Source organism: Sander lucioperca, chromosome 4 (assembly GCF_008315115.2).
Source record: "Sander lucioperca isolate FBNREF2018 chromosome 4, SLUC_FBN_1.2, whole genome shotgun sequence".
Taxonomy (NCBI): Eukaryota; Metazoa; Chordata; class Actinopteri; order Perciformes; family Percidae; genus Sander; species Sander lucioperca.
The window spans coordinates 45540938-45558858 of NC_050176.1; the positions used below are offsets into that span (position 1 = coordinate 45540938).

Consider the following 17921-nt stretch of genomic DNA (forward strand, 5'->3'; position numbering starts at 1 on the left):
TCACACATTAAAAGTATCCAGGGTCTGATAATAAAACACTGACAAGGGTCATTCTGCCACATATTGTCTTTTACTTGCATACAAATCTGATGCACGACAATATTTTAATGTTGTGGTTTTGCTAATTTTACTTTAGTAACAACTTGAATTACATGAATCATGCAGTGCACCTATGAGGAAGCATCTCCATTCATATGTTTCTCACATTTATTCAAGTTTTTCTCTTAATTTGTTGTCATCTTTATACATGCACGCAGGCCCAACTAATGGAGTCTACCTTTATAAAGCTTATCATTTTTTTGTTGAGAGTTGTTGATTCAACTTTATGGTCATTTGCAATGAGAGCTGTTTCTATAATAATAATAATAATGATAATAATAATAATAATAATAATAATAATAATAATAATAATAATAATAATAATAATAATAATAATAATAATAATAATAATATTTTATCCCCCCTATCTATTTCAAAGGTAGACAAAAGGATGAAAACACCTGTCAGTTTAATGCTCTACAATTCAGCAGCACTATAAACTACAGCCTCCAAAAGGACCACAAAGTTAAATCGACTTTTTCAAGACCGCAGTACTGTTATCCGCCACAAGGGTGCGCACGACGCACAAACCGGAAGCAGGAAATAGAGTCAACGTCGACCATGACGTCGTAGTACGAAATTCAAACTTCTGTAACAAAACATCCTGCCAGAGGGCTTTTTTCATCAATTTGGCGTATGGTTGCTAACTGATTTATACCTTCTTCCTCTCTCGTTTTCATACACATTCAGGTAAAATCGTAATGTCGAAAAGGGATATTCGGTTAGCTGTCAGTAACGTAGGTTTTAACAACGTTACTTTTATTACTTTTGGTGGTTAACGTTAGCTAGCTAACGTTACGATTCTTTTAGCGTCCATTGACGTTAGCGTACTAGAAAATGTTAGCGATTAACTAACGTATGTTTTGAACTCAAATAGAGTTGTGTGTTTCCCAGTTGAGATGAGTTTGTTTAGTGAGTTGAGCGCTAACACTGCTGCTCCAAACCTTTTCTCTCCCCGCAGTGAGGTTTATCATCGTGCGGCTGAAGCGGGGAGGATGCCTGTGGAAAGAACGGAGCACCACGAACTCTTCAAATACTATGAGGTTTATGAGACTATCGGCTCAGGTAATGGCAATGTCAATGTGTGTCAGTGGGTAAAACAGCTCTGTCGGTGTCATATCCTCTCTGATGTGTGTTATGAACATTGTGTGTTTGTCAGGAGGCTTTGCTAAAGTCAAGCTGGGTCGACACATCCTGACAGGAGAGAATGTTGCCATTAAAATCATGAACAAGAAGGATCTCGGGGTGAGTCAAAGAGACCCTTTGCCCACTCAGGTTGTGTTAAATCCGTTGTAAATGTTTGCATTAAACGGGTCAACTTGAACAAAATCAGAAGAATTTTGACATAAAAACATTAGTAACAGTTATTTTCATCAATTAAATAATTATCTCAATAAAGTTATGATCAATGCAATTGATGTTGTTCCACTGTTATGCATTACATTATACAACACTCTTCACAATAGTAAAAAAAACATGGACTAACAAATGGACAGCAGAGTTTTGTAAAATGAGGATAGAATATGTTCATATAATCACGAATGAAAGTCGATAAACAATATCAAAAATCTGATCTTCCTAGGTTCTGCATGAAATATAATTGTAAAAAACTGAGCAATTTAAAAAAAAAAAAAAATGATACGGAATAAATGCCAAATTATACATAAAAAAACCAATAGCAAACTGTTTGTCACCCCAGGATGACCTGCCTCGTGTGAAGGTGGAGATTGAGGCCATGAAGAACCTGAGTCATCAGCACGTCTGTCGTCTCTACCAGGTCATAGAGACCTCCACCCAGATCTTCATGGTGCTGGAGGTAAGCACACTTTGTGTGTGTGTGTGTGTGTGTGTGTGTGTGTGTGTGTGTGTGTGGGGGGGGGGGGGGGGGGGGCGGCGCATTATGTTCAGCAATTTTGCATCTTTCTCTCCCTCTGTCCTTTCTTTACCCTCAGTACTGTCCAGGTGGGGAGTTGTTTGACTACATCATAGCAAAGGACCGTCTGTCAGAGGAGGAGACCAGGGTGTTTTTCAGACAAATTGTGTCTGCGATGGCCTACGTCCACAGCCAGGGCTACGCACACAGGGACCTCAAACCGGTAAACACAACCACTGATTGCATTTTGAAAGAGTGACTGAGAGAATGTGACACGTGAGAGAAACTACGACAAAATGTGCCTGCTTGACTGTGACTGAATATTAATGCTAAGGTCTGCTGCAATGCTTGTTTCTTTGAACTATAGGAAAACTTGTTGATTGATGAAGACCACAACTTGAAGCTTATAGACTTTGGATTGTGTGCCAAACCTAAGGTACATCACCACATTCCCTTTCTCATTGTGTTAGTGTCAAACATATTTGGCCTATTAACTGTACAAGCAAAGAGAAAGGAGGGGGGGGGGGGGGGACATAAACATATTTTTTTGGTGGAGGCAAATGTATTTGGTTGGTCTCACAAACAGGTTTTACATTGCCAAACACATATTTAGCCATTCACATTCTAGATTGAAGCTGAGTGTTTTACATAGGGATTAGTGCCTATAAACATGATGTGTACATGTGGTCATCTCTCTGATAGGGAGGTTTGGGGTTTGAGCTGAAGACGTGTTGTGGCAGCCCTGCCTACGCTGCTCCTGAACTCATCCAGGGTAAAGCATATATTGGCTCAGAGGTGAGAGATGCATGCTGTTCACAACTTTTAGAACCACCGGGGGTTGCAATTTCAAGATTTGCCCTTATTTAAACCCACAAAACTTGCATTTGTTTTTCCACTTAAAGTCATGTTTACCTGGCTGTTCCAGAATTCAGCTTTTTCATGGTGTGCTGTTCTTATTCGCTGGTGCATGACTCAGTGCTACTGAGCTGTGAAATCTTTACTGTAAAGCTGAAATAGTGCTGTGTGATGTGTAACCTCCAGGCCGATGTGTGGAGTATGGGAGTGCTGCTGTTCGCTCTGCTCTGTGGATACCTACCCTTTGATGACGACAACTGCATGGTCCTCTACAGGAAGATTACAGTAAGAGCACTGACGTTTCCCCAGCTGTTTAATGTTACTGACATTGAATTTATTTGAAATGCTGTAATTCAAAGTGTTTTTTATACAACAGAGAACTTTAGTTCCGAGAGGAACAAAAACATGATGGACTAAAATCTTTAACTATGACATCACATTCATTATAACCTTTACATTAAAGACATTACCTATTTATTTACTGTATGAGACTATAAATATAAACTATAAATTGACTATGAATTTTGCATTAATTATGCGTCATAGACGGCACATATTTAACAGCACTTACAATGTGTCTTTGTATGTCTTCTATCTCTTCAGAGAGGTACATATGAAAACCCCCGGTGGCTGTCTCCTGGTAGTGTCCTCCTCCTCAACCAGATGATGCAGGTACGTAATAATAATAATAATAATAATAATAATAATAATAGTAATAATAAGACACACTCTCCCATGTCTTTCACTTTTTGGCTATTTTGCATATATTTCACTCCTTGAATTAGCAGACTGGTTGTTATTGCACAACACTGGAACTCACCAAAACACATTGTCACTTGCCATAACAGAAGACTAGAAGGAATTTGGAATTTACATAACTGGAATAAAAATTGTATTCATTTGATAACATTGATAAGTATTCTAGACACATTGTAGGTTGTTGGGTGTGTAGTCTCTTGCGTACTGAGTTGTAGTTTCCGTGTGTGTCCTGTAGATGGACCCCAAGCGGCGTCTTAGTGTTCGACATCTGCTGGACCATCCCTGGGTGATGAAAGACTACAACAGCCCCGTGGCGTGGCACAGCAGGCAGCCGGTACACACACACACACACACACACACACACACACACACACACACACACGAAAACACTATATTACACATACAGTCATAAACATATAAACAGAACTGCATAATCACAAATGCCATAGTATCTTTTAATTGTTAATGGGGCAGTATGCTGCCTCTTTTACTTTAGGATCTTTACATTTCAAACTGAAAATGTGATCCATTTTCAAAGGGGTTTTCCAATTTCCAGTTTCCCATTTTTATATGAATATTTTTTTATTAAATAAATGAATAAAAAAAGTGTGTGTCTTGGATTTTGTGTGAACATACCTGGTCTTTTTCTTTTATTATTATTTTTTTTTTAGCTCGGCCACATAGATGAGGACTGTATCACTGAGATGGCTGTCAACATGAAACGGTCGAGGGCGAGCACCACAGCGCTGGTCAAGGAGGTGTGTTTCTGTTTGTACTCACATTTGCGTATTATTTTGGTCAGTTCATCATCAGTTGATTTTGTTGTGATATGGACGGTGACATGACAACTACTAATATGTTAAACGTTCTGCACCCCTTGTATTCTGTGCAAACATAATATCTTTTACATACTTTCTATTTGATATGCGGTCTATTACATCTTAACTCCTACAGTGGCGGTATGACCAGACCACAGCCACCTACCTGCTGCTGCTGTCAAAGAAGCAGAGGGGCAAACCTGTTCGCCTGCGCCTTGAACCAGCCGTCTGTGAGGACTCGTGCTCTCCACTGCACCAGGGACTACAGGTCAGACTCTGGATCACAACTCCCAAAATGCTTTGTTCTTTTTCTGGGCTACTGACTTGTCTTTATGACTCTACCCTATCTATACCTTACACACTTAATGTGTCCCAATACAGTAGCGTTGTTGTAGATCTTTTTGTCTTTTTCTTTCCATTTCTTACTTTCTCTCTCTCTTTCAGACAAGGGAAGCCCTTCACTTCAGTGAGGATGAAGATGCCGTTATTGTGGGTTCTCTGGAATTTTGCTCAGACTACATTGATGATTGCCCGTGGGTTTCAGTTGCAAACAACAAAGACATGGTATGTGAAAGTTGGAACACATGTATTTAGTCGTTTTCGCTGTCTTCCATATCCTTACAGATTAAGTTTGGGTTAGAAACCTTGTTAGCTGCTATGGTGAAGGGCCATGACTGTTCTCTTCCAGAGATATCTACTCATACCATGTGTATCTCTTCTTTGTATTCCTAAAGAGACTGGCATCTCCTTCAGTGGAGAAAAAGTGTGTTTACAGCCCGACCCCAGAGAGGGGGCGAACAACGGCACAGCACCGCCAGGAGAGGAGGGACAGAGACCACGGACAAACCAGTGAGAACAAGGAGAATATTGCTGTGCAGGAGACAGATGTCGAAATATTTGCGTTGCCTCCTCCTCGAACTCCTGCATCCAGTAAAAAGAATGCACGGGCCAACAAAAAGGTGTTGACCACACCCAATCAAAATGCTAATGTCAATGGCACCAAAACCAATGCAGTCACACCTAAAGGTAAGAGGAGTCTCTTGTTTACTCAACCCATGGCAGTAATGAATTACATACAACACAGAGTTTCAGTTCATCATGCAGTTTATTTATATACTGTAATTGTTTTTGTTCCTAACAAGGGCTTGAAGTACAATCTCCATTAGATTATTTGCATTAGCCAACTGCCCCTCTCCACGTTGCTCTCTTTCATTTATCTGTCCCTCGCTCCGTCTTCATGCAGCTCTCATAATCACAAGTGCCACGTCCACATGCCACACATTTGCAAGTAAATTGTCTTCTGGTAATAAACTCATTTTTTGGGCCTGTTTTTTTTTTTTTTTATTCCAAAGCCTCTCATATTTCTATAATTTAGCTGTCATTACTGTATCCCCTGAAAATGGACACACACTTATCATTGTCAACACAAAGGTGAGGTTATTATCAAGAAGCTAATTCTATTCATTTATCTATGAATGAAGGACACTAATGTGAATGGAGAATCATTACAGTCTTAATTATGTGAATTCTCTGCTCAGATGTCCGGCCTCATTAGCCTCCTCTATAAACCCGGCCACAAGCCGGTTTACGCGCCGCAGCTGACCTATTTGGTGTTAAACCCTTGGAATCTGGCTCGGTCCTGTTCTCTAAGCTACAGAGCAGACGTGCGGCCTCTGACAAACTTGTCCACACACAACCCCCTCTGTCCCAAGGCGTGTGCTGTGACAGGTGTAGCTGTCTCTTTCCTCTGCTCACTGTCCCACGTGGGCTGTAGTGACATGTGTTCTCTTGCCACTAAAGCCTAGTGCTTTCTCTGTGTGTGTGTGTGTGTGTGTGTGTGTGTGTGTGTGTGTGTGTGTGTGTGTGTGTGTGTGTGTAGGTGGCAGTGCCTCTAAAGAGCCGGATAAGAAGAGAGCAGCAGAGTTCAAGGAGCTTGCAAACGTTGAAATACTGGCTTTCAGTCCTGAGCGAAGGTGAGTGGAGGCTCTGAGGCCTTCAACAGCCTTGCTCACTCAGTCTTAGTCAGTTTGAGTAAGATAATCACCTAAATTACTAAGGAATTGGACAGAAATGGTACACAGTACAATAGTGCCGTTTCTGTCCTAATACTGAACCTGTGATCTAGTTGAAAGGTTAAGTAAGAGCAGTTTGATCAAATGATCCGCCAAAGTGATTACATGTCGGATCCCTGTTTGCTCTCCAGGTCTCGGTCATTGGACATGGCTGTTACGGGAGACAGCGGGAAGAAAAAGAGAGGAGGAAAGGTGTTCGGTTCCCTGGAGAGAGGCCTGGATAAGATGATCACCATGCTCACTCCTGGCAAGAAGCGAGCCCTGCGTGACGGCCCACGGAAGATCAAGGTATAAAGCGTGCCAAAGTTGCACACCTTGTCCCATGTTCTGCGTCACAAGTATTGTACACATCACATAATTTCTTTGTCTCTTTTTTCGCTAGGTACAGTACAACGTTACTCTGACCAGTCAGACCAACCCCGACCAGGTCCTTAACCAGATCCTCTCCATCCTGCCGGAGAAAAACGTAGATTTCACACAGAAAGGGTAAGAAAACCCGCCTAACCCCCCTTTCTGATCAGAAAGCCCAGTCTTTGATCCAATGCTAATGTTTCTGTGTCGTCTTCTTCGCCTTTCATTTAGGTATACCCTAAAATGTCGGACCTGGGGCGACTTTGGGAAGGTAACCATGGCGTTTGAGCTGGAGGTGTGCCTCCTGCAGAGGCCGGAGGTCGTCGGGATCCGGCGCCAAAGGCTGAAGGGAGATGCCTGGGTCTACAAGCACCTAGTGGAAGACATCCTTTCCACATCCAGTATCTAAGACATGCACTTTCCTAACAATGTAAATGGACACTGGTGTTTTTGTGTCCAAGAATAAATTATGTGTGATTAGACTGATGCAAAGATTCATACAGTATGGCGTCTTAGCACGTTAATGATTTGTCCTTCATTATTCATAGTGAATATTTAAAATTGTCCTTAGGCCAGCCTGCAATCCCCAGAGTACATGTTACATTATATGTATGAGCATTACATCGTAGAATCCTGTACAGCATATCTTGATTTATGTATAGTATTACTGTTTTACTACATAATTATTACACTGAATAGGATCTCTGTCAATCGTGTGTGTGTGTGTGTGTGTGTGTGTGTGTGTGTGTGTGTAATGTAACAAAGCTATTTACAGTACAGTGCTAATTACCATATTTTTGTCTTAATGTTGTTATTCTCCCTTGTGGTTGTAATTCACTGTTGTTAATTACATGTTTACAATTCTTCCATCATGGTGTTCTTACACATTTGCGTTGTATGAAGTGTTTTATTTCTAGTTTTTACTGTGTCGCATTTTGTCTGTAAGATTTCTACTGACATAAAATAGCAAAATAAATGGTTTCTGGTAAATGTCCCCATGTGTTTATGGAGACAGATGATTAAGGAGATGAGATTAATTTATCTACTTCACTGACATCAAATGTTCTTTCTTTTTCATCATTCACTCAGCAGTTTGATGGAGCAGTGGCGTGTTTTACTCTCTGTCATCATCCTTCTGTTCGTCTTGTCTTTACTTCTCTTTGGTACAAAGATTGATAGTGATAGTTTGGCATAGTGACGGCATTTCTCAGTTCATATTTAGTAAAACAAGTGGTGAAAGGTGTCAAATGTCTACGATGTTTGAAAGCACATCTTGCACTTGTTTTGATTATGGAAACTAACTACAGCATTTTAAGCCAAAGTAATGCACATACCTGGAATATAGCCACATTTTGGCATATTTTATCCCTAAAAATGTAAATGTTGGCTCATTAAACTGCAGGAATTCAGATGTGTTGTGTTGTCAAGTAAATTTATAACCACAGTGAAAGATAATTTAGATGATAGCTCTGATGCTCAAAATGGTGGATGATCATTGTTATGGCAGAAATGGCTGTAGGAGCATGATTGTTATGACTGACTGAATGACTATATTGATTATTGCCAGCAACATCTGAACAGAGTAAAATAAGGGTGTCTCTCCCCTCCCTGTTCCAAGACTAGATGCCACTTAGCTGTAACAGTGCTGCAGCTGATTGGCATTTATTTGTGGCAGGTTCTCCTTGGCGTCTCAGCAGGGAGGGGAAGGGTAACGATGGGTTGAGGTGATGATAAGGGGGGTTTAACCTTAATGGAGTCTGAGAGAGGATGGGGGGTTAGATGATAATTTAGGACAGGAGGTGAAGGTTGGAGTTGGAGAGATAAAAACAACCCCATCCTCCTCAGCCCATATCCTTCGTATTATTCCAGTGGTGGTAATGACTCCTGCTGGGCTGAGGTTGGAGGATCAGAGCTGTGTGTGTGTGTGGTATGGACAACAGCTGGAGTAAAAGCCAGCTGTCACCTTTCTCACATATAAGAGAGACTCTTCCCTCTTTTCTGGCCTTTTCCCATTTTCTCCAGCCCCTACAGGAGCCTGATTCTTCTCACCTTTTTGTATTCTTTCCTGTGACTTTTCTATTAAATATTTTGGTTCTATATCATAAGTTTGGTGCCTTCTATTGTTTCCTTTACTTCCATCTCTCAGTGTCTGCAGGAGTAATGGGGGAGGTAGATGATTCACGGTTCCTCCTTGTAAGAAAAACTAAAAATCCTGTAGTGGTCTGCTAATCATAAGGTTCATGAAATGATTCTTGTCATTGTCCCTCCATTCAAACAGGGGGCACTGCAATCCCTATTCCTTATAAATTGTGACGTTTAGTCCATGCTTGTTTGAAAACTAGAACAAGAGCGCATGTTTGCCACAAGTCCTGTAGATAATTATTAAAGCTGAGAAACTTTGCAGAATATAGAGCAGTGTGAAATGTACTGTATGAGGAGCAGACTGAGCTGACATACAGTGCATCCAGTTTGGAAGCAGTGTTGTGTAAGTAGAAATTATTTGTGAATGCTAGAACAGATTAGAGCAGATTTGTGTTCACTTGTTTTGTTTCTTATTTTCAGGCCTGTGAGTGTAAAGACGAGTAGGAGAAATGAGGCTTCTGCTGACAATCATTCTCATTCTCCTTTTCCTATGTGAGTTTATGTCTTTTTTTTTTTTTTTTTTTTTAGAAGAGCTATTTCACTGATACGGTCCAACAATTTTGCTTGCTGTTTTTTTGTAAGGTAGCTGCATGACACATCCATTTCTTTTTGTTCCTCTGACTGCATATTTGTCCATTGCTCATTTTTCAGGGCTTCACAGGGCTCAGATGTCTAATGACACCTTGCATGGAAATCCCTGTGAGGTAGGTTGATGGAAATATACATGAACAAAGTAATTAGGCCTACATGTGCTATAATATAGTGCTTCCCAACTTCGGGGTCGTGACCCCCCGAGGCAACCCAGTATAAATTTGAGGGTGAATTTTTACACACAAATGCATTTGAAACAAATTCTTTTTTCTTGTGAAATACTAGATACTTGTACCTCTCCAGTCTCAAAAAAGCTTCAAATTAAATCATCTGGAGAGGCCTGGTAGCCCAGTCGTCACATGCCACATAAACGCAATGTCCGTGGTTCAATTTCAGCCAGGAACTTTTCTCGCATGTCCCTCTTTCTGCCCATGTTTCCTGGCTCCCTCTTCACTACCGACGAAAAAATAAGTGACTATCTGGTGAACATAGTAGTGCATTTAGATGCTACAGAGCCAAATAATTCCCTTGAGTTACCAAAACCGAGCAAAAAAGGAATTGGACCTAAATTTGCCAGGTGGACAAAAACACGACTCCAAATAAATTCCATTGTTGCTCCGTAAGCTTTTTATCAGCATTATAATATCACATGTCTACTTTGCATTTGTTCTTTTAGGCTGTATCCATGAGTGAGGCAGCAGTGTCTCTCCTCTTGTCTCCTCTGTCTCTGTACTCCTGGCTGGCCTCCACGCTGCTCAGACTCGTCCTGTCCGTCCCGGCTCTTGTCCTCAGCTCTGTGCATCACTCCCTGTTGCTGCTCCTGGCCTGGCCGTGGTGCGTTGCCACCGTCTGTGTCTCCCTGCTGCTGACTTGTGTCCATGTTGCCCTGTACCTGCTTCACCTGGCCCTGGTGGTTGGGGTGGTGGCCATTTTGACCCTCACACAGCACAAAATGGCTGACAGTGACACCACCAATGAGAAAGTGTTGGACCAGCAGAAGAAACTGGAGAGGGTTCCCACTCAAACCAGACTGGCGATGTTTGGTTGTAGGGTTGCGCAGCATGGCTGAGTTTTGCTGTGAAATCATTTTATTGTGTCTTTCTTCAAATAAAAATCTGCCTCAATTAGTTTGGACCTGTTTTGACCTTCATTTATTTAATGAACGTACAACTGCAGTTGATTTTTACACAGATTTTGTGTTTAAATTGGCTTTGGGACACTTTGTAAGAAGCAACAGAAAGAAAAGCACTGATTAGTGTGCGTCCTCGTGACCTAAATGAGGATGAAATATATCTGCTGGTTGCTACTTTAACAGTGTACAGTTGTCCACTTATCTATCTCTCTCATTTTCTCTCTCCTCGTCTTTTAAATGTGGCCCCCCAATTATCTGCGGATTGTTGTGCTGTTTTCTTCCCATCGGAAGATGTTATCATTAGACATGTCTGTCAAATGGAAATGAGTGGACAAGAGAAAAAGGGAGAGGAAAAAAAATTATATTTTCTGCATTTATTGCGCCTTTAGATGTATGTGTGTTTATACAGCGCTGGGCATGCAAGCCATATTCCTGAAAAACACTAATAAAGGGAGTTAACAGGGAGAGAAACTACATGTGGTATAGGCGTTGAGCCAAAGCGACGAATGCTTGGCCAACCAGTAAACGGTGTGTGCTGACACGCTGTGGCTCTCAGATCTCAGGGAAGCATTAAAAATTGCACGAAAAAACAATTTTATCAAAACTATTAACACTCCAGCCGAAGGGTGTAGCCATACAAAGTAATGGGTGAACTTTCTGTGCTGTTGTAAATGTGTGTGATCGTGTGTGAAAGAGACAGACAGAGAGACAGAAGGGAAATGAGGCTGGATCATAGAGATTTATTACATGGCCGTGGCATCCTAATTAGCATAAAGACTGGACCGGCCCACTCAAGCAGAGAATTAAAAACCTTAATTGTGCTGTCAGCCTTCCTCTCTCTTTCTCACTGTTGACTCTACTTCATTCCGCTCGCATTCGTCTCCTCCCGCTCTCCTCGCCCTCTCCTCTCTGCTTATGAAGTAGCCTCCATCCATGCTGTTTAATTGTTGGTGATGAATGGGAAGCAGGATGTTTGTAATTGTCTCAGAGATGGGCACGACGGTGATCATCTGGAGGAAGGAGAAGGGCAGGGAGAGTTTTCCTATTTGAAAAGAGGAGAGTGAGGAGGCCATTTATCAAATGTTTGTCTGAAGGAGGAAAATTAGCTTGGCAGACACAGGCGAGGAAGCGTTTGTGGGATTTGATCCCAGGCCAGACTGGGCATATACGTGGAGCCAAAGTTTTGCAGTATAATGCAACATTCACATCATATGGGATGAATGGTAGAGATGGGAAAGGTTCCCACGTTTATGACATGAGAATGTTCTCATTATCAGACAACTCAAGACAGTTGTGTGAGGGTTTAAATACCTTAAACAATGGACTTATGATAAAATGAGGCGTCCATGTTTGTTTGTTTGGTTGGTTTTCCGGCACTTCTGTACTATCAAGCACCAAGTTTGATATATTGGAGCTTTCAGAAAAATTGTGGGGCATTTTTTTGCCAAATCATTTTGTTTTATTACGACCCGGTAGCAAATGTTGCAGGGATTGGGAACCACTGCAGTAGATCCTCTATTTTTGCACTTTTAAACTTGTAGCATGGTTACTAAAATTAGTCTTAGCTGGGGTTTTTTGGATGGCATTTCTCAGAGATTGCCTGCAAATCAAAAAGTCTTTTCATTTTCCTTTCGTTTTCAGCTGACAAACCTTATACTGCCATATAACATCACTCCCTTACACAGCAAAGATATACTACAAACAGACGCTGTGTTATAAATCACTCCCTCTTTCAATCATTATTCCTTACATAATAAACATATTTAAAAGTTTACTCTGTAATGAGCATTAAAAAGAGATTTGTCTGTCTTCACTGACAGATGTAATGTCCCACAACTCACTTTCCCAAGAAGCTTTGCATTGTACGTTTCTTTAAAGAAAGTAAAGTTAATGCTTTGGACACCACATTTTGGGAATTTTTGAGGGCCCCAAACGGTGCATAAATGTCACACTAAAAAATCTGGTGCTCAAATAAAATTGCAAAAAGTAAATGTAGTGCACAAATATGGAGTTATTTCAGATACAGCAGATGTAAACAGCTGCAAATGTCGACAATGAAAGGTGTCATCAGATGTCTGTAGGTTGAATCACAAGACAAAGAGTAGAATAAAAAAGAAAAACAATAAACCAGGGATGCCTATACTAGCAGACAGTACGACAGTAAAAAATGTCACCAAAACTTAATGTGTTAGCTCAAGAGAGCTTGGCTGCTAACGTATTAAGGACTAACAGAATAATAAGCAGGAAGAGGGTGGGAAGAGGACTACGTGGAACAAGAAGTGCAGCAGTGAAAGGTTTCTCAGGAGGAGGAAGAGGAGGAAGTATTTTGCGAGGGTCAGTCCTGTTTGTGCGTCTCTGCTGTCAAAGCCTCTCCTGCAGCAGCAGACGAGGTTAAGACTTAAGAGGCCAGCTCCTCTCACACTGCCTCTCTCTCAGCACTGACAGCTCACACACACACACACACACACACACACACACACACACACACACACACACACACACACACACACACACACACACACACAACAATACTCCAACATGCTTTGTCTTAAACTTTCCACTTTACCCCAATCCTCACCTCATTTTTAACCTATCTGCCCTTCCTTCTCGATCTTTTATGTCTCTTGTTCACCCTTTGCTTCAGTTTCTCTCATTGTTTTTCTGTTTCTATCTTTCTTCTTCTTCTCTCTCTCTAATTGGTCTCCGCTAGGTTAGCTTAGACAGGCCTATTCATCATAGCACTACGCTCAGAGACAAACCCTGAGGGAGTGAGGGGGAGATAGACGGAGTTAGACGGGAGGGTGAGAGGGTCTGCCGCTTGTCAACACACTCCTCTCCTCTTCTTTTCCCCCCCTTTCTCTCTTTTTTCCCTCCCTCCTTTCTCTGCTCGGTTCATATATGTCAGTTTTGCAGAGGAAAGAGGGGGTGAGGGAGGTAAGGAAAGGGAGGGAGGGAATGTAGACACATTAGTTAGGCTATTAGCTCAACAAGCTGCTTCCATGCCTGTCAATGGTCCGACATCCACACACAGACAGACATGTACGCACACACAAACTGTACTCACATCTGACATTTGTTACATGTAGTATCTGCGTGAGAGAGTGATTGTGAGTGACGGGCCGAGGGGGGGAAATAACTTAACACTGAACTACGTGTCTCGTCATTTCTGGTGTCCAGGGGGCCTTAATGAGTGAAACACAGCCCATAAGCACTCTGTACAAGCCTCGCTCATCTTTACCACTGTCACTGTGTAATGCATCTCTGTGACTAATGTGTGTGTGTGTGTGTGGGTGGGGGGGCAATGAGAGGCATGTAACAGCTCATTCTGTGAGGTCCAAATGTCTTCTGTGATAAGGTCAAACCATATTTTTTCACTATAGTGTGTCAGAGAAATTCTCCTCATTTGATGAGCCAACAGTCAGTCAGACCAGCAGAGGACTGGCTTGCTTCTCTCTGACGCTTTGAATTTTTTAAAAGACTCACTTGCACAGTAATGACACCAAATGATTAAAGGTGATGATAGAAACAGGTGGCATGCAATTACATGTGAAAGTGGGATTGAAACTTTCTTGTTACCCATTCAGCAAGCAATTTTGGCTTGCAATCCCTCATCGCAGTTTGCAAATTTCACTGGGTGATGGCTAGTTTTATTCAAAAAGTTTTAGGAGCTTTAACATTTAAAATCATCAAATAATTACAAGCAAAAAGCATTGATTAGAAAAAAGTTATAAAAATTGACATAATTTTGACTCCCAGGTTGAGAACCACTAGCCTAGAAATCTAGACACACCCTAGCGGCAGCAAATGTAATTCAAAGTCAAAGTCAAAGTCAACTTTATTTCATCCATAAAAATGGAAATTACAGTGCTAATTTGCAGCCAGGGTCAGTCTAGCAACTCTCCGTTGGCTTGCGAGCTGGAAAAACCAAACTCTAGTCAGGCCAATCACAACGTGTATAGAGTCGGTGGGTGGGCTTAACATCATGATGGCAGAGTTGCGACGGTTCCGCGTGAATTCCCTGCTACTTGAAAACAAAGAAGATGGCTGGCGAACAGTGGTCTTTTGAATTGGAAGACTTGCCGTTAAGCTTTTTTTTTTTTAGAAAAGAACAAAGAACGGCACTGAAGTCATTCTTAAAAAAGGAAGATGTGTTCGGAGTTTTGCCGACCGGATACGGCAAAAGTTTGATCTATCAACTAGCGTTGCTCTGGTTGGTTGTAGCGCTATCCTATTGTGTGCAGAGGGAATTTGAAAGACAACTGTTTATCCCGCCCCTCGGATTGAGCCCTGCCAATGGTAAGTTCCCAGACCCAACATCTTGATGTGGGTCTGGCTTGTCAGGCTAGAGAACCACTGCTATCACACAATATTACGTCTCCTTAAATAAAGAAATAAGAAGCTGCTCTTGGTTATAGGGATCCATCATGTTGAAGTATCATTTTGGTTTACTACAACTTATTAAGAAACATCAGCAACCCAACTATATTATCTAGATGATCTTAAACACGATTTTGTGAGGTAAAACTGAATGTTAGCATGTCTGAAATGTGGTAAGGTCTAAGCGGTCAGTTTGTAAACAGAGGGGTGTTTACAATGGACAGTATGGGTTCACCCTTTCTCTTCCAAATAAAATTGGCTAACCTAGACGTTTCATTAAAACCCAGCCCATTACCCCAAGGAATCCTGTCCATATTGGAGAATTCTGGACTTCACGATTTACTTACAATCCCAATGTTTACGTGACAGCGCAGGAAGTAGTGTCTCCTTAAATAAAGTGAGCCTGATGAACCTAATACGAGGTGTTGCAGAATAATCCAATATAGACATTCTTGTCTAGTGATGTGGTTATTAAAACTTGTATGATCATCGGACTGCTTGTGTTTCTTGCTCCGTCAAATATCTTTTTAGTGAATGTTGCTGCATCCCCAGATATCAGCAATAAAAGTATGATGGTCAAATCTATGAAAACCAAGTTGTAATAAACCAGAGGAATTCTTTAAATGAATGAATGCAAAATGATTAATAAAGTATAGTATTCACATGCAACACACTACATAATATGGAGGACAAAATGCACTCATGGAGATAAACAGTACAGAGCAGAACGAGAGCAAAGACGGCAGAGAGAGTGGGGATAAAAACACAGCAGCAGTCATGAATATGCAATACATGTATTAGCACACTGCTCCATCCTTTTCCTCTGTATGTTTTGTCAGTTTCTCTCTTCATTCTCCTCCTGTTTGATTCAAAGGCCCTGCTCTCTCACTCCTAATATCTCTTCAGAATCTCTTTCTCTCATCCCCTCTCCTGTGTGAGCCCCTCTTCACTAATCAGCTGAGGCCCAATTATACTCAGTTGGCCCCACACCACCTCTCTACAGGGGCTCTGGAGGGCCAAAAAATACTGATGCTGACTGACGTTAATTTGCATGACTTCTTGGCCTCCACAAGTACCACTGTTGTCTGTCTCCTGCTCTTGTATAGGAAGCCAGAGGAGGAAGAGGAGGAAAGAGGGGAGGAGAGAACATGTCAATGCCTAGTCATGTTATGTAATCTGGAGCAATAGGAGAAGAATGAAGATGGCAGAAGGTGTGGCACTGCTTTCTAACTAACAGTAACACTAACACTGTCAAACCCTTATTTGCCAAGCCGACATTGATCTGACAGATCATACATCAGCTTTGCAACTTTCAGACAAACATTGTTACTAACAGTCAATGTTTGGCCAAATTTCAGTAGTCTACTAGCATAGCTTAGCTTTTTAATACACGGCAGTGGAAAATGAAATTTTCCATCCATACCTTATTAATTGTTTTTGTTACATGCATCATGAGTGCACAGGGATAATGTTTGATAAAGGCCCCTTTCAGTCTGTATTGGAAGAGACAGATTAAAAAAGAAAAGATAAATCTGAATCAGCAGAGGTTGAATCACAAACTCCATGACCCCCAGTTTTTCATACTTTGCGAACCTCCCACCAGATTTTCAGAAGCCATTTCACAGGCTGTCATAAAGTTGGTACAAAGCCACTTTAATAAAAGAGTTTGTAACAAACTAACTGACACCGTAATCCTGGGGAACGGAAGTATTTCAGCATAGGAATACTGGTTAGTTTCTGGGGGACTGAGATGGGAAAACATGTGTGGAAGGGCCCACTAGGGGCCCATAGCTCATGTTTGCTCCAGGGCCCTTAGAGGGTTAATCCAACCTTGATTGCTGGATTTTTTTTCTGAACTTTACAGGGCTGCCTTTAGTAGGCAAGGATCCAAAATGAGCTTGAATACACACATACACACACTGTAAACCTAGATTTAGTTGTAATTAAACTTTTTAGTGGTCACTATTTATGCTTTCATATTTTGTTAAAAACCATATTCATTACTAAACCACATTAGCTGTTTGTAATAATCACCTTAAAGGTGTAGTAGGTAAGACTTATAAAACTTTGCTGAAACTGACCCTGTGTTCGAGTAGAACTACATGAAGCAGGTAATTTAAAAAAAATCCGGCTCCTCTGGCACCACCTACAGCCTGTAATGCGATTTGCAAACATCCACAGCTCTTCAGATGCACCAATCAGGGCCAGGGAGAGTGTCTAACTGTGTCAATCACTACTCATGCACACACATTCATTCTCCCTTGTGGGGGGAAGGGGCTTAGGAGACCGTTTTGGGCTTTAGCGGAAAGGGGGGAGGGACTGAGAAGTTGTCGATGTTCAAATTTTTTGGCTAAGTCCTGGATCTTCGCAATCCTACCTACGGCACCTTTAAGTATGCAGTGCACAGATCATGTTAAGTAGAGATTACTAAGGATCTTAAAGCTATAGTGCGTAGTTTTTGTCGCCCCCATGAGGAACTCTAAGTAATGACAACAAAACTGTTGGTGCATCCACCTGATACAAGCCTTCCGTGATCGCGATCACAAAAGGATTTACAGCAGGCAGACTGGCTATGCAGTCACAGATTTCCTGCCTGTGTTATTGTATCCAGCCATGTAAAGGGTAGCAGGAGATTTCTTTATATAGGCCTAATTGTATTTTAATTTATTTTAGAAGTTATCTGCTGTAGTTATGACTGATACTGGGGCCATCACAGAAAAGAAGGAAATTAAACAAGAACAACTAAAAGCTAAAAGGTAAAAGTGAAAGACGATTGGCAAAATCTTAGTCAACTTTAGTCAAGCTTTCAACAGATGGAGACAATTACGGGATTGTAAATTATTCAAAACCGA

At 41.4% G+C, this 17921-nt stretch overlaps 1 protein-coding gene across 1 annotated transcript; it reads left to right on the forward strand.

Annotated features, from left to right (window-relative positions):
• Positions 1 to 601: 601 nt before the first annotated feature.
• Positions 602 to 7853, forward strand: melk (maternal embryonic leucine zipper kinase). The gene is made up of 18 exons (XM_031286024.2): positions 602 to 789; positions 1061 to 1164; positions 1259 to 1344; positions 1799 to 1915; positions 2052 to 2195; positions 2340 to 2408; positions 2675 to 2767; positions 3014 to 3112; positions 3431 to 3499; positions 3822 to 3920; positions 4258 to 4344; positions 4541 to 4672; positions 4849 to 4968; positions 5139 to 5432; positions 6283 to 6377; positions 6608 to 6764; positions 6859 to 6962; positions 7059 to 7853. Exons 2-18 carry the CDS (start codon positions 1095 to 1097, stop codon positions 7234 to 7236), a joined length of 2013 nt encoding a protein of 670 aa, XP_031141884.1. The 5' UTR covers positions 602 to 789; positions 1061 to 1094; the 3' UTR covers positions 7237 to 7853.
• The last annotated feature ends 10068 nt before the right edge of the window (positions 7854 to 17921 follow it).